The sequence below is a fragment of the Heterodontus francisci genome, chromosome 17 (assembly GCF_036365525.1).
Source record: "Heterodontus francisci isolate sHetFra1 chromosome 17, sHetFra1.hap1, whole genome shotgun sequence".
Taxonomy (NCBI): domain Eukaryota; kingdom Metazoa; phylum Chordata; class Chondrichthyes; order Heterodontiformes; family Heterodontidae; genus Heterodontus; species Heterodontus francisci.
The window spans coordinates 81,378,421-81,401,656 of NC_090387.1; the positions used below are offsets into that span (position 1 = coordinate 81,378,421).

General features: G+C 45.4%; 1 protein-coding gene across 3 annotated transcripts in view; it reads left to right on the plus strand.

Annotated features, from left to right (window-relative positions):
- Nucleotides 1-23,236, plus strand: part of LOC137379093 (RNA-binding Raly-like protein) — an 831,538-nt gene that overhangs the window by 244,597 nt on the left and 563,705 nt on the right. Inside the window, exon 1 of one of the 3 annotated variants that reach the window (XM_068049757.1) lies at nucleotides 20,481-20,561. The exons of the other annotated variants lie outside the window; for them this stretch is intronic. Coding sequence (XP_067905858.1) covers nucleotides 20,548-20,561 — 14 coding nt within the window. The 5' untranslated portion in view covers nucleotides 20,481-20,547. Of the gene's footprint in view, nucleotides 1-20,480; nucleotides 20,562-23,236 lie in introns of those variants that run through there. 3 annotated transcript variants of the gene reach the window in all.

A 23,236-nucleotide genomic window follows, 5' to 3' on the forward strand; every position in this document is an offset into this window, starting at 1 on the left:
GGTCTGAGTCCAGGTTCAAATTTTTGCCTTATAATCACTCCGAGTTATCCACTGTCCACAGATGATTTGGTAATTAGGTAGCCGCTTTTGATTGTAGCACTGCTGCCTCACTTCCTCCTGCTGCTCGGAGGCTGCAGAAATTGAGCTGCAGGCTTCATGCTGACACCAGGCAGATAGGCCTTTGAAGTCAGGAGGACGGGGAGGGAAGATGAAATGAGACTCGGACATTCAGTTCTCTACATTCAGTTAACATTCACAGAGGTAGGCTTTAACTTGTCGGTGGCAGTGGCCCAGATTATTTTTCCATGGTCCAGAGGAGCATTTGGAAGAATTTAAAATCTACCTTTCTGGGGCCTCCTCAGTTATAAATTCACTAAAACTGGACAGAGAGTGCAGGGCACGAGCTCAGACCAGTTCTGTCCTGTAATGACAACTGGGCCACCAATGGCAGGAACCTGGGGGCCGAGCAGTTGGAGGAGAGGGAACATGTGATGAAAACCCCTGCAATATGTCCAACCAGAGTTGTGAACCCTCCACCTTGCCTCACCCAGCGGTAGGCCCCTGTAAAAATGGCAGCTCCTACTTGCAGCATTGAGTCCACTGGTCCATTCTGAGTTTGTTACCATCATCATGGCACTGGGAGACAGCTTTCCACTGTAATAGGAGGAATAAAAATAATGGCCTTCCTTCTACCTAAAAGTGTAGTCCGTGGCCCCCCACACAAGACAGTTTCATTTTGCCTGAAACATTTTCTGTTGCGGAATTAAAGATTAATGAAAACATGGCACTGGGTGTAAATCGAGCATTATTCTCCTGTGTGGGAGCAAGAGCAGTAGCAGGTGACTATGGTCTTAATAATGGAAGAATCCTTCCAACATCAACAGAAAGACCTGCATTTCTTTAGCATCTTTTGTGACATCAGGGCATCCCAAAGTGCTTTGTAGCCAATAGTGTAGTCAAAGTTGTAACATTGGAGAATGCAGCAACCAATTGGCACACAGTAAGATCACACAAACAGCAAAGTGGTCATGAGCAGATAATCTGCTTTTAGTAGTGTTGGTTGAGGGCAAAACATAGGCCATAATTCCCCTGCTTTGGTATAGTGCCACAGAGTTTTTTATGTCTGCCTGAGAAAGCAGACTCCGCCAGTGCTGCATTAGGATGTCAGCCTCAATTATACTTTCAGTCCCTGTGGTGAGGCTTGAACCCACAACCTTCAGAGTCAAAGGCAAGAGTGTTACCAGCTAAGCCACAGCTGACACCTGAGTACTACTAACTCAATAAAAACTTGGATTCTACTTCTGTACCTTGCTGGTCTGTGCGCCCTAGTACCACGCCAGGAGGCATTTTACCCCAAGCCACTGGCGAGGAGCCTGTATATTTAATTTTGTAAAACATGTGCCGAGGGCCAAGATTACAATCCCATTTGTGCGTTATCGGCTTTTCTATTCATCTGGCATCTCCCTTGATTACATAACAGCCGCAGAGTAAGAAGCATGAAAATGTACATTCTTCCTTTTCGAATGAGAGGTGACATGGAAGGGAAGGAGTAAGATTTGTTCCTGCGATGCTCGACTCTTGGGCTGTCTAGAAGATGGGGTGCAAAACAGGCAGGTGTATAATGGGTGGGGTGTAAAACGTGTGGGTATACAACAAGCGAGTGTGGAATGGGAGGGTTGTATAACAGGCCGGTGTGTAATGGACAGGGTGTATAACGGCGTGGTGTATAATGGGTGGGTGTATAACAGGAAGGTGTGTAACGGGCAGGGTGTATAACAGGAAGGTGTGTAACGGGCAGGGTGTATAATGGGCGTGTGTATAACAAGTGGTTGTATGACAGGGAATGTGTTACGGGCGGGTGTGTAAAGTGTGAGTGTGTAATGGCAGAGTATGTAACAGGTGAGTGTGTAACTGGCAGGTGTGTAATGGGCACATTGTATAACACCTGGGTGTGTAGCAGGCAGGTGCATAATGAGTGGGTGTATAACGGGCAGGTTTATGATGGGAGAGTGGAAAATGGGTGCTTGTATGATGAGCAGATCTGTAACAAGCATGGTGTGTATTGGGTGAGTGCAGAACAAGTGTGGTGTGTAACTGGTGGGTGTGTAACAGGCGGGTTTATATGGGGCAGGTGTGTAACTGGTGTGATATATAAAGGGCGGGTGTGTGACGTACGAGTGTGTAACAGGCAGGTGTGTAATAGGCCAGTTTGTAACAGGCGGATGTATAAAGGATGGGTGTGTAACAGGCGGGTGTGTAACGAGCAAGTGTCTAACAGGCGGGTGTATAAATGATGGATTGTAACAGGTGGCTGTGTAATGAGTGAATGTGTGATGGACGGAAGTATGTAACAGGCAATGTGTACAATGGGCAGGGGTGTAACGGGCAGGGTGTATAACTAGTAGGGTGAGTAACGGGTGGGTAAGTAACGGGTGGGTGTATAACAGGGGGGTGAGTAACAGGCAGGTGAATAACGGGTGGGTGAGTAATTGGCAGGTGAATAACAGGCAGGTGAGTAACGGGCAGGTGAGTAACGGGTGGGTGAGTAACAGGCAGGTGAATAACGGGCAGGTGAGTAACGGGCACGGGCAGGTGAGTAACGGGTGGGTGAGTAACGGGCAGGTGAGTAACGGGTGGGTGAGTAACAGGCAGGTGAATAACGGGTGGGTGAGTAATTGGCAGGTGAATAACAGGCAGGTGAGTAACGGGCAGGTGAGTAACGGGTGGGTGAGTAACAGGCAGGTGAATAACGGGTGGGTGAGTAATTGGCAGGTGAATAACAGGCAGGTGAGTAACGGGCACGGGCAGGTGAGTAACGGGTGGGTGAGTAACGGGCAGGTGAGTAACGGGTGGGTGAGTAACAGGCAGGTGAGTAACGGGCAGGTGAGTAACGGGTGGGTGAGTAATTGGCAGGTGAATAACAGGCAGGTGAGTAACGGGCAGGTGAGTAACGGGCGGGTGAGTAACGGGCGGGTGAGTAACGGGTGGGTGAGTAACGGGCAGGTGAGTAACGGGTGGGTGAGTAACAGGCAGGTGAGTAACGGGCAGGTGAGTAACGGGCAGGTGAGTAACGGGCAGGTGAATAACGGGTGGGTGAGTAACAGGCAGGTAAGTAACGGGCAGGTGAGTAACGGGTGGGTGAGTAACGGGCAGGTGAGTAACGGGCAGGTGAGTAACGGGCAGGTGAGTAACGGGCAGGTGAATAACGGGCGGGTGAGAAACAGGCAGGTGAATAACAGGCAGGTAAGTAACGGGCGGGTGAGTAACGGGCGGGTGAGTAACGGGCGGGTGAGTAACAGGTGGGTGAGAAATGGGCGGGTGAGTAATAAGAGGGGTGTATCACAGGCAGGGTGTGTAATGGGTGGGCAATGTGCTACCGTTAGCTTTGTACCAGCCTTGAATTTTACCCCTACCTTGTCCATTGTCCGTGTTCACAGACTGGCAGCAACTATTTGCGTATATTTATAACATAGTCCAACAAAATTTGATACCAAGGTGCTTCACAGGAGCATTATAAAACAGAATATAGCACCAAGGCACACACAAAGATATTAGGGCAGGTGGATAGAAGCTAAGAGGTCGGTTTTAAAGATTATCTTAAAGGAGGAGAGTGAGGTAGAGAGTCGGGGAGAGTTAGGCAGGGCATTCCAGACCTTAAAGCCTTAGCAGCTGAAAGCGTGGCCACCAATAGTGGAGTGATGAAAATTGGGGATGCTCAAGGAGTCAGAATTAGAGGAGTGCAGATATCTCAGAAGTTTGTGCAGCTGGAGGAGCTTAAAGATATAGGGAGAGGTGAGGCCCTGGAGGGATTTGAAAACAAGGATGAGAATTTTAAAAATTGTGGCACTGCTTAACTGGGAACCAGTGTAGGTCAATGCTGGATGAATGGGACTTGGTATGAGTTAGGATAGGGGCAGCAGAGCTTCGGATGACCTCAAGTTTACAGAGAGTAGAATGTGGAAGGCCGGTCAGGCGTGCATTGCAATAGTCAAATCTGGAGGTAACAAAGGCATGGATGAGGATTTCAGCAGCAGATGAGCTGAGGCAGGGACAGAGTTGAGCAATGTTACAGAGGTGGAAATAGGCAGTCTTAGTGATGGCGCAGATATGTGGCCAGAAGCTCATGTTGGGGTCAAATATGACACCAAGGTTGCAAACAGTCTGGTTCAGCCTCAGACAGTAGCCAGGGAGAGGGATAAAGTTGGTGGCAAAGGAGTGGAGTTTGTAGCGGGCACCAAATACAATGGCTTTGGTCTTCCCAATATTTAGTTGGAGGAAATTTCTGCTCATCCAGTACTGGATGTCAGATAAACAGTCTGACAATCCCGAGGTGGTGGTGAAGTAGAGATGAGGGTCATCACCGTACATGTGGAAACTGACAATGTGTGTTTGGATGATAACTGCCTTCTGTTATTTTTTTAGAAGTGAAGACAAGAGAAAGGGATCTGTGTCTGAGAGCCAGTTTGCTCTTTTCTTTTCCCATCTTATGCAGCATATTTTTTGGATCTTTATTTAAAATGACACAGAGTACACATAGCATGAGAAGCTTCTCATTTATGATTTCAGTTACTAATTTGTAAAGTTCAATATCAGTGCTCATGATACCCTGGCCCGGCCTCTGCTCAGACTGACTGTGACTTCAGTTATGACAGTCTTTATTCCAGAAAGCAGATCAGGTTTGCCTGCTCCCTAGTGATGCCAGCCAGATAATAGGTTAGTCTCGATAAACTTGCACCAGATCTCCAGAAATCCTTCCTCTCATGATTGCTGATGGATTTATGTGCTGAGGCAAAAGTGACTAATACTCTTTATTGCGTGTATACACACATGCATACACACACACAGACATACACACAAAGAAATATAAACATACACACAGGCATGTAAAGAAAGAACTTGCATTTCTATAGCGCCTTTCACAACTTCAGAAAATCCCAAAGCACTTTACAGCCAATGAAGTACGTTTGAAGTGCAGTCACTGTTGTAATGTGGGAAACGCAGCAGCCAAAAAGCACACAGCAAACTCCCTGGACTGCGATTTGAACATGTAACCATCTGACTCAGATGCTACCCCAGAGCCACAGCTGAGACTGTGCATGCACACACACACACTCACACTCGCGCACAGTCATACATACAAACATAGATCTGTGTCTTGCAGCAGTGAAGTTAAACCTATAATTATACATTTGTTCTCATCAAAGTATGAATAGCTCTTTATCTCATGAGTAAATTCACCACTTGGTGTGTTGCTGGACTATACAGACTGGGCAGGTTTGAGGTTTAATCCTGCACCAATCAGGAGCAATGCAGTTGATATCAGTTCCCTAACGTGGTGGAGGATGGAGAAAATTATCCCGGGATTGCACCACAGCAAGTCAGTGGCTTCAAGAGAGGAGGGAATGGATAAAATTTTTAAAGGGACAGTCACTTTTGAAACTGCTCTAAACTCCTTTCCCCATTAGTCTTGCTTGATTTGTTCTCAGGTCCCAGTGGGTGATAGGCCATAGTTTATCATATTCCACCGAATAGTCTCCCTGTAGGAGAATTGTTCATCGTCCTCTTAACGGATAATGCTCAGGGAATTTTTAAGTTGACAACTTCAGCCTACCTACACAGAGGGTCGGGGCAGGGGGTGCGGGCAGTGGAGCTGAAAAATAATTCGATAACGACTGCAGCACACAGCAGCTTTTCAATCCTGCATGGTTGAAACCTTGTCCTCAGTTCACATTTTGTGTTTCATGTTCATTGTGACAAGACGTGCAAGATAATAAGCAAGCTCCCAATGATAAAAGGAACATTTATCTACACATCCAGCTGTGGCCCTCAGCACTCTCCCAAAGTGACTGATCTCACGTACAGATTACCAGGCTGCAGATCTTGTCAAAATGAATCGGAAATACAGAATTTCAACTGGGGACAGGTTTGTGAATATTTTAAGGCTGTTCAGTGTAACCAATCCCTCAAGATTTTTTTTTTAACAGACTCTTGCCTGAAACCTCTTTAGGTCATGTTGCTAATACAACAACAACAATAATTTGTATTTATATAGTGACTTTAATGTGGTAAAACCATCCTGAGGCTCTTCACAGACAAATGTCAACACTGAGGCACATTAGAAGATATTAGGACAGTCGTATCTTTTAGGGAGCTTCTTGATGAAAGAGAGAGAGGCGGACTTGTTTAGGAAGGGAATTTCAGAGCTTGGGCTCAGGCGAGACTGCCGATGGAGAGTAGAAGGAAATCAGGGATGTGCAAGAGGCCAGAATTGGAGGAACGCAGAGAGAGTATCGGGCTAGATAAAGTTACAGAGGTAGGGAGGGTTGTGTGATTACTTTTAAAAGTAATGTACCTTTAAGATCTTAGTATGCTAATGAGATGAGTACCAGGATGCAGTCATGTGACGACATGCCAGTCTCACTCTGTAACTGGAACACCAAGAGGTAAATCATGTAAATAGTTAGCTCTGCACTGTATACATTTGTTAGCTGTTAATAAACCTGTTTGAGATCTTCAACCCAACTGAACTCCATGCATCTCATTTATGTTGCATCAGACAAGATAAAAAGCTTCTCATTACAGGGAGAGGTGAGGCCATGGAGGGATTTGAACCCAAAATAGGAGTGAGAAATTGGGGAAACGGTCACTTTTCAGTTAGCTATAAACTGTCGAGACTGCATCCAAGCCGGAAGTTGCTGTGAGGGGGGTGTTGTTTCTGAAGAGTTATTTGTACTTATGGTAGTGCCAGCTTTGTGCACAGATTGCAAAATAGGAGAAAGCTGCGTCCCATTTGTCAGTGCATGCATGATCCATGCACCCCATGTGGGTGTGCAGATTAAGAAGGTGAAATTCGAATTGGGCGGAGATGTGAAATGTGGGGTATCCCTTGGGTTGCCCGCTCTCCAGCCCGCTCGACCTTCTGTTCTGTTGGTCAATGGAAATGAACATTGAACGGGAAACCCAATGTGCAGTCAATTCCATGCAGCACAAGAGGAATTTCTGTCTCTATGGGCAATCATAACCACATAATTTTCCTCACCCAAATCTCCTCAGTCCAAGTGAGAGGAAATCAGACTAAAGGTATGGTTTTTTTTTCAAAAGAGGTTGGATGCATGGGGGAGAATCCCAATTCAGTTTTGGAGAAATGAAAGTTCTCAGGTTTTTAACTACATTTAGTGGGCATGTGATTATATAAGTATCTTCACAGAGCTTAAGGAATTTAAAAACTGCTGTAGCTAAACTTAGGATAACAATGACATTATTGTGGGTGAGCCAGCATGCGCTGGGTGGAAAATTGGAAACTGTTCAATGAATAGTTTCTGCTGCACTTTGAGCGTTCATGAGAAGTTGCACTGGAATGAGCTTCCTAGTAATCGCTGGCTGCCCTTGATTGTTCAGACTGCCAAAGCTACTTCACAGAGCAAATATTTGCTTCCAAAAAAGGGAGCGCATTTGTTCTTATTGTGCAGAAAATTTATTGCCTGAGTGTCAGCTGGACGTTGGGCGATGGATTAATCACAACTCACCCTTTGTTCATAAGAACAACTGACTCACTTCCCCTGTCTGTTTGGAATACTCCTCCCGTCTGCCCATTCCTGTCCCTGGCAAACCCAGGTAATCCCTGATCACACCTCACCATGTGCAAATGTTTCGTTATTTGATCTTGCAGTGTGGGCAACCTCAGCAAGGCAGTATTCCTTGCCCATCCCTTATTGCCCAGGGGGGGACATTTAGTCAATGAAGTAGCATGGGACTGGAGTCACATGTAGGCCACACCAGGAGCTGAAGGGTCTGAGTTGGTCATGTTCCAGTGCCAGCAAATTACCAATTAGCCACGGTGAGATTTCAATCCACAACCTCTGCGTTGTTACTCCCGTAGCATATTGGGTATGATTTAGTGGCGATTACTGAGACGTGGTTGCAGGGAAACCAGGTTTGGGAATTGAATATCCAAGGGTACTCAATATTTCGGAAGGATAGACAGGAAGGAAAAGGAGGTGGTGTAACTTTGTTAGTGAAGGAAGAGATCAGTGCTGTAGTGAGAAACGATATAGGCTCTGGAGATCAAGGCGTAGAATCAGTCTGGGTAGAAATAAGAAATAGCAAGGGAAAGAGGACCCTGGTGGGAGTAATCTATAGGTCCCCAAACAGTAGTTCTGCAGTGGGGCACAGTATAAACCAGGAAAAACTGGGGGCTTGTAAGAAAGGTAAGGCAATAATCATGGGTGATTTTAATATGCATATAGATTGGATGAGTCAAATTGGCAAGGATAGTCTCGAGGGAGAGTTCATTGAATGCATTAGAGATTGTTTTTTGCAGCAATATGTTGTGGAACCAACCAGGGAGCAGGCTATTCTAGATTTGGTGTTGTGTAATGAGGTGGGATTAATACATGATCTCATTGTTAAGGATCCTCTAGGGAAAAGTGATCATAGCATGCTAGAATTTCAAATTCAGTTTGAGGGGGAGAAGCTGGAGTCCCACACGAGCGTTCTGGAGTTAAAGGTAATTATATGGGCATGAGGACAGATTTGGCCCTAGTGGACTGGGCAGGAAGACTACAAGATAGGACAGTTGACGAGCAGTGGCAGATGTTTAAGGAGATATTCAATTCATCCCAATTAAAATATATTCCAGAGAGGAAGAAAGATTCTAGGAGGGGGACAAAACATCCATGGCGAAGCAAGGAAGTTAAGGATAACATAAAGACAAAAACTAAGGCATACCATATTGCAGGGGCCAGTGGCAGGCTGGAAGATTGGGAAACTTTCAAAGATCAATAAAGGGTTACTAAAAAAGTAATAAAAAGAGCAATTCCTCATGAGTCAGTCTCGCCAGTGAAAGCTGGTAGGCCACTCTACCGTATGAACCAAGTTATCATGGGTGAACCGTTGGCCATGCCCATCCCCCATCCTCGCAGGAGGAAGTACCTTGGCTAATCCAGGGGCACTGAGGGAAGTGTTATTGCACTGCCAGTGGAGACCAACTAACGTAGTCCTGCCTGGGGATGGAAGCCTGGTGTCTTCTAGCCCAGACAGCTCTGATGGGTTACCCAAAACCTGTAACCAGTCACCTTCACCATAGCTTGTGCACAGGGATAGTTCAAATCAAAGTGCTGTATTAGTTTCCCCAGTTTCAATTGTACTGCCTCTGATGAATATAAATGGCAGAGACAGATCCATGAAGCACCTGAAACAGATCAATAATTTGCAAAAGGTAAGTATCCACCCTTTCCTCCGTCTTTTAGAAACCCTTTAGTGACCCTGACACTGTGGTGGAAAATTTCAAAAATTGCAGCTTCAATGGCAGAGCAATTCTGACATAACTTTATTGGCAAACTGTCTCAATAACGTATTGTACGCCTGGAACTTCCCTGCTAGACTGGCCAGGAGAAGTGAAGGAAATTAAATTTTAGGAGAAAAAGCTAGATAATACAGTTCTACCAATGGAAAATTGCAGTCATGCACTGCATTATAGAGCTGACTTCTGCTCCACATCCATAAGCCCTGAGCTATGTGATCATTTCTCCTTTTCTCGCTCTCTTTCTCTCAACACAGTTACTTCTAGAGGCTAAGCTGCCTTTGGGTAATTTGCACAGAGATACAGTCATGATCTGTGCTGAATTTTTGGGTGCATTCATGCAGGACGTCAATCAATTCTGCATCTGTGCATGCTGCGTGGAAATATAGCGTAACCTGTACTAAACGCCAGAAGGTCACATTTTAAATCCCTTCACATTTGGCTTATTTTCTGTGTGCATCCATGATAAGCATGGCTTTTGAATGTAAGAGTTGTAGATCTGAAACTAGTTATCTTTTCGTTGAATTACATTCTCCCCTCTCTCCAATCTTTCCTTTACCCTCTCCCTTCTCTCCCTCTACCCTCTCCTCTCTCTACTTCCTACTTTTATCTCTTCTCTTTATCCCTTCCCTCTTCCCCTCCCATCCCCATCTCCCTCTTTCACCATTCCTGTCCTCCTCTCTGCCTTTCTCAGCTCTCTTTCCCCTCCACATGAATATCGGTGGTGTCGTAAATAGTGAGGAGGAAAGCCTTAGATTACAGGACGATATAGATGGGCTGATAAGATGGGCGGAGCAGTGGCAAATGGAATTTAATCCTGAGAAGTGTGAGGTGATGCATTTTGGGAGGACTAACAAGGCAAGGGAATATACGATGGATGGTAGGACCCTAGGAAGTACAGAGGGTCAAAGGGACCTTGGTGTACTTGTCCATAGATCACTGAAGGCAGCAGCACAGGTAGATAAGGTGGTTAGGAAGGCATATGGGATACTTGCCTTTATTAGCCGAGGCATAGAATATAAAAGCAGGGAGGTTATGATGAAGCTATATAAAATGCTAGTTAGGCCACAGCTGGAGCACTGTGTACAGTTCTGGTCACTGCATTATAGGAAGGATGTGATTGCACTGGAGAGGGTGCAGAGGAGATTCACCAGGATGTTGCCTGGGCTGGAGCATTTCAGCTGTGAAGAGAGACTGAATAGGCTAGGGTTGTTTTCCTTAGAGCAGAGAAGGCTGAGGGAGGACATGATTGAGGTATACAAAATTATGAGGGGTATTGATAGGAAGAAACCTATTCCCTTAGCGGAGGGGTCAGTAACCAGGGGGCATAGATTTAAGGTAAGGGGCAGGAGGTTTAGAGGAGATTTGAGGAAAACCTTTTTCACCCAGAGGGTGGCCGGAATCTGGAACACACTACCTGAAGGGGTAGTAGAGGCAGGAACCCTCACAACATTTAAGAAATATTTAGATGAGCACTTGAAATGCCATAGCATACAAGGCTACAGGCCAAGTGCTGGAAAATGAGATTAGAATAAATAGGTGCTTGATGGCCAGCACAGACATGGTGGGCCGAAGGGCCTGTTTCTGTGCTGTATAACTCTATGTCTCTAAGATCTTAGTATGCTAATGAACTAAGTACCCAGATGCAGTCATGTGACTTGAAACCAGAGTCACTCTGCAACTGTAACACCCAGAGAAAGGTCTATAAATAGTGAACTCAACTGTATAATAGTTTAGCTGTAATAAACCTGTTTCAGATCTTGAGCAAACTGGACTCCATGCATCTCATTTATGTTGCATCAGACAACATAAAGAACTCATTACATGGTGGCAGCTGTGGTCAGGAAAGTCTCAGTTTGAAGACCACAGGCCAACAGCTCTGAAAACAACTTTCCTACTGCCACTGGAGAGAATGTTCAAAAATACTGACTCAAACAGTACAACAGAAAGGAACTTACTTCCAGCTGTAGCAGACAAAGCTCAGAACAACAGGTTGCAAGGAAATCGGGTGAGTTATTGTGTTGACGGTCAAGGGATACTGCTTAAATAAAAACTTTGAAGTCCTTCAAAAGATCGTTTAATTTTCAAAAGCTCTGTGTAAAAAAAACAGAGAAGACCTGACTCCCCTCCCAGGCTGATCAAGGTCAGTGCCATTACAGGAGGTGCCTGTTAGAAAAAACACGGGAAAACCCAGATCACTGCAGAGCCATCATCCATGCAGACAAAGATAAAAAAAAATTAAACTACCTGAGCATGAACAAGAGCTTCCATTCACTAAGCTACAGTAAAAGAAAACATTAAAACCACTTGAGTGTGAAGAACATAAACTCTAACAGCTAGTGAGCAGCTGTGCAAACAGAACAGGCTTAAGTGCTGGAAGCAAGATAAACACACAGGCACTAGCAAACACCTGCTCCTGTCAATCAAAGCAGCGATAAATAACATAGAGTCTCTTAAAAGGGAAACAAGTCTTAAAGCAAGTTTTAAAGCAAAAGAACAACATAAATATGGATACCAAATTTCCCAGCATGAATTGGAAAGCCTTAGATATTCAAACAAAGAATGCAGTTATTCTTCACAGATCAAATAATTGTAGAACCAGAAAAACAGGCTGTAAGAATACTCATTGCAGTTGGAAATGAGGGATTATACAGAATCAACACCTCTGGACTTTTTTTTATTAATTTGAAGGATATGGGCATCACTGGTTACGCTACCACAACCATCTTCCTTTGTGCTAGATATGACTCCAACTAGTGGAGAGCTTTCCCCAATTCCCATTGACTTCAGCTTTGCTAGTCCTCCTTGATGCCATACTCAGTCAAATGCTGCCTTGATATCAAGTGCAGTCACTCTCACCTCACCTCTTGAGTTCAGCTCTTTTCTCCATGTTTGGACCAAGGATGTAATGAGGTCAGGAGCTGAATGGCTCTGGCGGAACCCAAACAGAGCGGCAGTGTGCAGGTTACTGCTGATCAAGTGCCACTTAACAGCACTGTCGATGACCCCTCCATCACTTTACTGATGATCGGGAGTAGGCTGATAGGGCGGTAATTGGCCGGGTTGGATCTGTCCTGCTTTTTGTGCACAAGACATACCTGGACAATTTTCCACATTGCAGGGTAGATGCCAGTGTTGTAGCTGTACTGGAATAGCTTGGGTAGGGGCACGGCTAGTTCTGGAGCACAGGTCTTCAGTACTATTGCCAGAATGTTGTCAGGACAAATAGCCTTTGCTTGATATCAGGTGGAGTGAATCGAATTGGCTGAAGACTGGCATCTGTGATGCTGGGGACTTCAGGAGGAGGTCAAGATGGATCATCCTGTTAGCACCTCTGGTTGAAGATGGATGCAAATGCTTCAGCCTTATCTTTCACACTGATGTGCTGGGCTCCCCCATCATTGAGGATGGGGATATTTGTGGAGCCACCTCCTCCAGTTAGTTAGAATTAGAATATTACAGCGCAGTACAGGCCCTTCGGCCCTCGATGTTGCGCCGATCATCTGACCTACACTATTCCATTTACATCCATATGTCTATCCAATGACCACTTAAATGCCCTTAAAGTTGGCGAGTCTACTACTGTTGCAGGCAGGGCGTTCCACGCCCCTACTACTCTCTGCGTAAAGAAACTACCTCTGACATCTGTCCTATATCTTTCACCCCTCAACTTAAAGCTATGTCCCCTCGTGTTTGCCATCCTCATCCGAGGAAAAAGACTCTCACTATCCACCCTATCTAACCCTCTGATTATCTTGTATGTCTCTATTAAGTCACCTCTCCTCCTCCTTCTCTCTAACGAAAACAACCCCAAGTCCCTCAGCCTTTCCTCGTAAGACCTTCCTTCCATACCAGGCAACATCCTAGTAAATCTCCTCTGCACCCTTTCCAAAGCTTCGACATCCTTCCTATAATGCGGTGACCAGAACTGCACGCAATACTCCAGGTGCGGCCTCACCAGAGTTTTGTACAGCTGCATCATGACCCCGTGGCTCTGAAACTCGATCCCCCTACTAATAAAGGCTAACACACCATATGCCTTCTTAACAGCCCTATTAACCTGGGTAGCAACTTTCAGGGATTTATGTACCTGGATACCAAGATCTCTCTGCTCATCTACACTACCAAGAATCTTCCCATTAGCCCAGTACTCTGCATTGCTGTTACTCCTTCCAAAGTGAATCACCTCACACTTCTCCGCATTAAACTCCATTTGCCATCTCTCAGCCCAGCTCTGCAGCCTATCTATGTCCCTCTGTACCCTACAACACCCTTCGACACTATCCACAACTCCACCGACCTTCGTGTCATCCGCAAATTTACTAACCCACCCTTCTACACCCTCATCCAGGTCGTTTATAAAAATGACAAACAGCAGTGGCCCCAAAACAGAACCTTGCGGTACACCACTAGTAACTAAACTCCAGGATGAACATTTGCCATCAACCACCACCCTCTGTCTTCTTTCAGCTAGCCAATTTCTGATCCAAAGCTCTAAATCACCTTCAACCCCATACTTGCGTATTTTCTGCAATAGCCTACCGTGGGGAACCTTATCAAACGCCTTACTGAAATCCATATACACCACATCCACGGCTTTACCCTCATCCACCTGTTTGGTCACCTTCTCGAAAAACTCAATAAGGTTTGTGAGGCACGACCTACCTTTCACAAAACCGTGCTGACTATCGCAAATGAACTTATTCTTTTCAAGATGATTATAAATCCTGTCTCTTATAACCTTTTCCAACATTTTACCCACAACCGAAGTAAGGCTCACAGGTCTATAATTACCAGGGCTGTCTCTACTCCCCTTCTTGAACAAGGGGACAACATTTGCTATCCTCCAGTCCTCCGGCACTACTCCTGTCGACAATGACGACTTGAAGATCAACAACAACGGCTCTGCAATCTCCTCCCTGGCTTCCCAGAGAATCCTAGGATAAATCCCATCTGGCCCAGGGGACTTATCTATTTTCACTCTTTCCAAAATTGCTAACACCTCCTCCTTGTGAATCTCAATCCCATCTAGCCTAGTAGCCTGAATCTCAGTATTCTCCTCGGCAACATTTTCTTTCTCTACTGTAAATACTGACGAAAAATATTCATTTAACGCTTCCCCTATCTCCTCTGATTCCGCACACAACTTCCCACTACTATCCTTGATTGGCCCTGTTCTAACTCTTATCATTCGTTTATTCCTGATATACCTATGGAAAGCCTTAGGGTTTTCTTTGATCCTATCCGCCAATGACTTCTCGTGTCCTCTCCTTGCTCTTCTTAGCCCTCCCTTTAGATCCTTCCTGGCTAGCTTGTAACTCTCAAGCGCCCTAACTGAGCCTTCACGTCTCATCCTAACATAAGCCGCCCTCTTCCTCTTGACAAGCGCTTCAACTTCTTGAGTAAACCACGGCTCCCTTGCTCGACAACTTTCTCCCTGCCTGACAGGTACATACTTATCAAGGACACGCATTAGCTGCTCCTTGAATAAGCTCCACATTTCGTTTGTGCCCATCCCCTGCAGTTTCCTTCCCCATCCTACACATCCTAAATCTTGCCTAATCGCGTCATAATTTCCTTTCCCCCAGCTATAATTCTTGCCCTGCGGTATATACCTGTCCCTGCCCATCGCTAAGGTAAACCTAACCGAATTGTGATCACTATCGCCAAAGTGCTCACCTACATCTAAATCGAACACCTGGCCGGGTTCATTACCCAGTACCAAATCCAATGTGGCATCGCCCCTGGTTGGCCTGTCCACATACTGTGTCAGAAAACCCTCCTGCACACACTGGACAAAAACAGACCCATCTAAAGTACTCGAACTATAGTATTTCCAGTCAATATTTGGAAAGTTAAAGTCCCCCATAACCACTACCCTGTTACTCTCGCTCCTGTCGAGAATCATCTTCGCTATCCTTTCCTCTACATCTCTGGAACTATTCGGAGGTCTATAGAAAACTCCCAACAGGGTGACCTCTCCTCTCCTGTTTCTAACCTCGGCCCATACTACCTCAGTAGACGAGTCCTCAAACGTCCTTTCTGCCGCTGTAATATTTTCCTTGATTAACAATGCCACACCCCCCCCTCTTTTACCCTCTTCTCTGTTCTTTCTGAAACATCTAAATCCCGGAACCTGCAACATCCATTCCTGCCCCTGCTCTACCCATGTCTCCGAAATGGCCACAACATCAGGATCCCAGGTACCAACCCATGCTGCAAGCTCACCCACCTTATTCCGGATGCTCCTGGCGTTGAAGTAGACACACTTTAAACCAAGTTCTTGCTTGCCAGTGCCCTCTTGCGTCCCTGTAACCTTATCCCCTACCTCACTACTCTCAACAGCCTGTACACTGGCACTGCAATTTAGGTTCCCATTCCCCTGCTGATTTAGTTTAAACCCCCCCGAAGAGCACTAACAAATCTCCCCCCCAGGATATTGGTACCCCTCTGGTTCAGGTGAAGACCATCCTGTTTGTAGAGGTCCCACCTACCCCAGAAAGAGCCCCAATTATCCAGGAAACCAAAACCCTCCCTCCTAAACCATCCCTGCAGCCACGTGTTCAACTCCTCTCTCTCCCTATTCCTTGTTGTTTAATTGTCCACCACCATTCACGACTGGATGTGGCAGGACTGCAGAGCTTAGATCTGATCCATTGGTTGTGCTGTCTATCTGACAAGGACCAGAAAGATCTCGCAGAGATATGGAATGTGCTAGAAGATCAGCTGCGACTACGAGTGAATTTTAGAATTCACCACCCGGAATTGATGTCCTACAGGCAACAGCCACAGGAATCAATAGATCAGTTTGTCAGTAGGTGCTGTGGTAAGGGCAACAAATGTGATTTCTCGGAAACTGTGCTGTTGGACCGAAGTGATTGTCTCAACACCTTTTGAAGCGTTCCAGAAAGACCTCTTGGGGGAAAAAGGAAGGTCACAGCATTGATGCCCTGCTGGAAGATGGAAGGAAATATGAAGCCATTGTAGCTGGACAACAGCTCCTGCAAGCACTAGGTGCAGCCAAAAGTATCGGCACGGTAACCAGGTTGAAAAGAACAAGCAAGCTGTGTGGGAATTGTGGTTGGTTCCACTCACGGCGAAGTTGTCCTGCATTTTGAGACCTGTGCAAAAGGACACTGGGCCCACCAGGCAAGAAATCTGGCTCCAAAGACGTGGCCAGAAGTCATGGCAGGACATAGACAAACAGACGACAGGCACAGCAACAGGGCAACAGCAGCAAGGAGAGCACCAGAGACCTGCGTAAACGCAAGCCAATACACAAAGTCCACAGCAAAACAGACCTGAGACAACATTCAGTGAGGAGTCGTTCTCGGACAGAAGACAAACAGGCATTCCACATTGTGAATCTGGCACATAACTTTGATGAAGTCAGTCAACTAGAAGCTTTCACCGCTATTAACATCATGTACCCAAAGAAAGCTGGCAAACATACACTCAAGATCGCGATTAACACCAGCACTAGTGAAACTATCCTACCAGTCTGAATCCTCAAAGATATGTACTGGAGTCGTTGGAAGTCAATGATACAACTGACAACTGCCAAGTTATCTGCATATAATGGATCACCCATCCCTTGCAGTGGAACACTAACAATGCAGTGCAGCTATGACAAGTCAGCATGAAAACCATAAACGTTCTACCTAGTAGACACGAGTGGACCAGCAGTGGCAGGACTACCAGCGTGTAAGGACCTCGACATCATAACTATCCATGAAAGCATTGCCAAGGGGAAATCTTCAAGGACTGGAACTCGCTTGCAGACTCTGACCAGCATCAAACAGTGCAGTCTGGAAACCCAGGAACAGCACAACTATGCCACGTCTTCACTTCTGCTCTATATAGAACTGCCAGCACCACAATGAGCCAGAACAGGTACCTCCATAAGGCCAAGTACTCCTTCCTCAACAAGTCCTCGACTTTGAGATGAACACCTTCAGATGCGGAGGATGAGGAGAGGCGACGGACATGCAATGTCCTGAGGAGGGAGAGGAGGAATGAATTGAAACATTGTCTTTTGGTTCATTGAGATGAGGTGCCAGAACTTTCCAAGAATGGCAAGGCCTCAAAGGTGGTCATCCTGAGAAAAGTGACAGAGTATGTTAGCAGGTTGAAGGCAGAGCAACAGAAACTGAATGCAGAGAAGGAGAAACTTCAGAAAGAACAGCAACAGATGAGATGCAAATTTCCTGAGCAAGAGCTGTCAAATCACCGAGACAATATATGGTCTTTTGAGCCTCCATATTTATGAATTTTGTAATCTATATTCCGTGTAACTAATTTTGATGTTGTCTGAGTTTATGTATTTTTACCTTTAGCTTACGAGACTTAACTTTGTAAAGAAAGGAGATGTTGTCTGATTGCCTTAAGAGTGATGTCCCTTTAAGATCTCAGTATGCTAATAAGCTCAGTACCAGGACACAGTCATGTGACTCAAAGCCAGAGTCACTCTGCAACTGTAACACCTAGAGGAAGGTTCTGTAAATAGTTAGCTTTGTACAGTATAATAGTTTAGCTGTAAGAAACCTGTCTGAGATCTTCGGCATAACTGGACTCCACACATCTCATTTATGTTGCATCAGACAACATAAAATAACTCATTACACGGCCAAGTGTCTCCAGGAGGAGGGATCTGCCTGCAGAGCACGAGTGGCAAAGGCAGACTGCAGCCAGGATGTGGCATACCGCTGCCTTGCCGAAGAGAGCAGGCAGCTCCTTAGAAAAAAAAAAGGTTTCTCTTCGTTCCGCTTTGAACTCAAGAGCTGTGCATTAACGTGCACCAGACTATTCAGGGTGGCCAGAATCCAAATTGAAAATTTCAGTCCCGACCTCCCAGCTCCTTAACAGGCTACTCTCGGAGCTTAATGGTCCATTAATTGGAGGCAAACGGGTTCCCTGTTTTCTCCCCTTTCACCCTCACTAAAAATTATGGTCTGTCCTGGAGACACCGTTCGGGACTACGATTTTTAAATTATGTCCTCACATGGTCCCGACCCCTCCGGCATTTGAAAATCTAGCCCTCTGTCTCTTTCATGTCATCTCCCTTCGAAATGCAGTCCCACTAAGACTGGAATCTGCATAAAAAGTCTCGTTGCACACAATTTCTGCCAATTAGTTAGAGGTAGGTTTAAAGTACAGTTAAAAAAAAATGTTTTACTCTGCAACCCAGCCTTATAAAAAAAAGACAGCAGAAAAACTCACCTTTCACAACCTCCAGATGTCCCAAAGTGCTTTACAGCCATTGAAATACTTTCAATTGAAGGAGGCATAGCAGCCATTTTGTGCACAGCAAGATCCCGCAAACAATGTGATAAATGGCCAAATAATCTGATTTGGTGTCGGTTAAGGAACAAATATTGGATCTTTTATGCCCACCTAAGAGGGCAGATGGTATAACATCTCATCCAAAAGATGGCACCTCAGACAATGCAGCACTCCCTCAACACTGCACTCCAGTGTGAGCATGGATTATGCACTCAAATTTCATTCTGACTTAGAGGTGAGAGTTTTATCACTGAGCCACAGCTGACGAGTGGTTTATTTATCCCCCTCTTTATCTCCCTGCCTGTACACTTTGGTCCTTCAAACCTGTCCTTTTGTGCATCAAACTCTCCCTGCATCCCACCATTGGTGGCACAGTATCCAGCCACCAAATCAGCTCCAGCCCAAGAAATTCCCCTTCTAACCTTCTCCGTCTCTCCACTTCTCTCACTCCCTCTATAAACCTTCTGAAAATCCATTGTTTGACCAACCTCTCCCTCCATATCTCAGAGCCCGTTCCTTCATTGAAAAGTGTTGTGGGATATTTTGGCCCTGATATTTACCAAGGCTTGATCTTGGACAAGGGGTAGGAGTTTCCACAAAGTGTTTGGATTTGTTTTTTAATTTGTTTCCCACCGGGCAGTGAGCCAGAATGACAGGCTGGCAGACTGCTTGGCAGGAATGCCTGTGCTAGTATGCCGAGTTGGGGTGCAGAGAGGAGGTGATGGAGAGAGGGAGAGATCTCAGAGACCAGGTGGGCAGAGGCAGATGGGTAAGTCTGAAAAGCCGGGGGTGTTGCTGGGGAGATGGTAAAGGCTGAGGAGGGTTGGCGGCAAGGTGGGGAAAGACCAGTGAAGGTGGGGAGATGGGGAAAGACCAGAGGAGGGGCAGGCAGATAGGAATGACCGGAGAGAAGGTGAAGGGGGAGATGGGAATAACTGGAGATGTGGTGATTGGAAAGGCCAGAGTGGAGAGATCAGAAAGGTCAGAGAGATCGGAAAGGTCAGAGAGATCGGAAAGGTCAGAGAGATCGGAAAGGTCAGAGAGATCAGAAAGGTCAGAGAGATCGGAAAGGTCAGATAGGGTAGATCAGAAAGGAAAATCATGGATAGAAGTTTGGGAAGACCACCTGAGACCAGGTTGGTCGGCTACCCTCTCCCCACTCCCCCCTCGTCCCGCCTCGGTTAAAACTGGAAGTGGGTAGGAACGCGACAGGTTGGGTCCTGTTTTAAATTTTTTAAATTCTAATTTCCCACCCGACCCAAACCCACCTGTTTTGGGGGGATTAGAATTGCCCTCTTTATGGGTTAAATGTGCAATATGAATTTGTTATTTATTACAATTATTAACATCTTCACTCTCTACGGTCTTTGTGTTTATTTGCTGCACTGATATAAAGATTGTACTTTCACTGGTACTTGTGTGAAATTATTGGAGCTTCCCAGTTTTTCCTTAATTATAACCTGGAGCTGCTTTCTTTAATTAAGTGGTACAACACTTCATTATTTTTGTTTTCTTTTTCTGAAATGCATAGCATGTGTGTACAGTACTTCTGAGGGGACTATCAGGTTGTTAATGCTTGATTTGTGCGTTGGCCAGAAATGTTTTAGTTGGAAGTTGTTTTTGGTTTGTGAGACAGAAGTTAATATATCTGCGAGTGTGCCAGACGTCTCTGAGAAGGAGATGCTTTTGAAGGGTTGCAAAGGTAGGTTTTTTTGAGCTTTTGTTTGAGAATCCTGTATTCAGAATCCAGACTGAGCTCCCGTGTCAGACTCCATGTTTGATTTGCTGCTTTTTGACATCAGGGCATTCTGTCATATTGCTGTCATTAGTTTTAGCTTCATGAAAGACCACAGCTCATAATGGAGTTAGCTGCTTAATGTTCACAAGACTGCAAGGTCAGGAAGGATAACCCCACCACTATGAAGAGTTGACATCATTATAGGGTTCGATGTATTTCTGGAGGAATGGCCCGAAGCAGGTCAGTGTCCATGAATTTTCGAATCTTTGTTTTGCTGTAAGGTGCAATATTTTAGTAACTGTTGAGCTATTGAACTGGAACTCCTGCTGACTGGCCAATGGGGTTGCTAAGTAACACTTTTTGACTATGGCCCAAATCACTGCTAAAATCATGAGATGTTTGCATTTTTCTCAATAATTCTCTTTGCCCATCTTCACCCTTAACCCTTAACATTCCATTTGCATCATTCTTCTAGATCATGCAGTATTTCAATTTAGAAAGCAATATGGAGGCCTTTCTGCTGTTACTGGAGCAGGCCAGGAATCCTTATATACCAATTTACTGAAAATATTCACTGACAAACATAGAAACTGAACAGCAGTGAGAAACATTTAAAACAGTGATCATCAGAGCCCCAGAGAAATATATCCCACGAAAACGCAAGAACAAACTAGCCAGTAATGACACACCATGGATGAATAAAGAAATAAGGACAAGATTGAAACTGAAGAAAAAGGCATACACTAAGCACACAGACAAGAAAAGAGGGGATGACAAATGGAAATCCAAAAAGATCAGAAATCAAGTTGCAACAACAAGTAGAGGCAAAGTGAAACTAGAAAAATTAATTGCCAAGGAATATAAAAAGTAATAGAAAAATATGCTACAGACACATAAATAACAAAAGAAACATTAGGCTCAGGATAGGCCCACTGAGGAAAACACACAATAAACTCACAGGTCATGATGGCAAAATGAAAAATATTAAATAATTACTTTGCCTCTGTATTTACCAGGGAGACTAACATGGTGGGCATGATAGAATTATACAGTCGTACAGTATAGAAACAGGCCCTTCGGCCCACCGCGTCCATGCCGACCATAATGCCTATCTATACTAATCCCACCTGCCTGCATTAATTCCATATCCCTCTATGCCTTGCTCATTCAAATACCTGTCCAGATGCCTCGTAAATGTCGTGACTGTTCCTGCCTCCACCACCTCCTCTGGCAGCTCATTCCAGATACCCACTATTCTTTGTGTGAAAAATTTACCCCTTTGATCCCCTTTATACCTCCTCCCTCTCACCTTAAATCTATGCCCTCTAGTTTTAGTCACCCCTACCATGGTAAACAGACTCTGGCTATCTACCCTATCTATGCCTCTCATAATTTTATATACCTCTATCATGTCCCCTCTCAGCCTCCTTCGCTCCAGGGAAAACAGACCCAGCCTATCCAATCTCTCTTTATAACTCAAGCCCTCCAAACCAGGCAACATCCTTGTGAATCTTTTCAGCACCCTCTCTGGCTTAATCACATCTTTCCTGTAGTGCGGCGACCAGAACTGCACACAGTACTCCAAATGCGGCCTAACCAACGTTATGTACAACTGTAAAATGATGTCCCAACTCTTGTACTCAATGCCTCGGCCGATGAAGGCAAACATGCCATAGGCCTTCTTCACCACCCTGTCTACCTGTGTTGCCACATTCAGGCCTTGCACCCCAAGGTCTCTCTGCTCAACAACACTCCCCAGGGCCCTGCCATTCACTGTATATGTCCTGCCCTGGTTTAATTTCCCAAAATGCATCATTTCGCACTTGTCTGCATTAAATTCCATTTGCCAATCCCTTGCCCACTTTCCCAGTTTATCTATATCCTGTTGTAACTTTAGACAACCTTCTTCACTGTCCACTATACCACCAATTTTGGTGTCATCTGCAAACTTACTAATCATGCCCCCTACATTCACATCCAAGTCATTAATATATATGACAAACAACAGAGGGCCCAGCACAGATCCCTGCGGCACACCACTGGTCACCGGCCTCCAATCTGTAAAACAACCCTCCACTACCACCCTCTGCCTCCTATCACCAAGCCAATTTTGTATCCAATTGGCTAGCTCACCCTGGATCCCATGTGTTGGAACCTTCTGGACCAGCCTACCATGCGGGACCTTGTCAAACGCCTTGCTAAAGTCCATGTAGACAACATCCATTGCCCTGCCCTCGTCGATCCTCTTGGTCACCTCCTCGAAAAACTCAATCAAAACCGTGAGACATGATTTCCCACGCACAAAGCCATGCTGACTATCCCTAATCAGACCTTGCCTTTCCAAATGCATATAAATCCTGTCTCTCAGAATCCCTTCCAATAACTTTCCCACCACTGATGTAAGGCTCACCAGCCTGTAGTTCTCTGGTTTATCCTTGCTGCCCTTCTTAAATAAAGGCACAACATTAGCTATCCTCCAGTCTTCCGGTACCTCAACCGTGGCTAATGACGATACAAAAATCTCTGCCAGGGCCCCAGCGATCTCTTCCCTTGCTTCCCATAGCATCCTAGGAATCACCTGGTCAGGCCCTGGGGATTTATCCACCTTAATGCGCTTTAAAACCTCCAATACCTCCTCCTTTGTAGTGTTGATATGCTCCAGGATATCGCTGTTCCCTCCCTTGAACTCACTAGCTTCCATGACCTTCTCCACGGTAAATACAGACGAGAAGTATTCATTTAAGACCACGCCCATTTCCCGTGGCTCCACACATAGATTACCACACTGATTCTTAAGGGGACCTACTCTCTCCCTAGCTATCCTTTTACTCTTAATATACTTATAGAATCTTTTAGGATTCTCCTTTATCTTATCTGCCAGGAAAATCTCATGGCCCCTTTTCGCCCTCCTAATT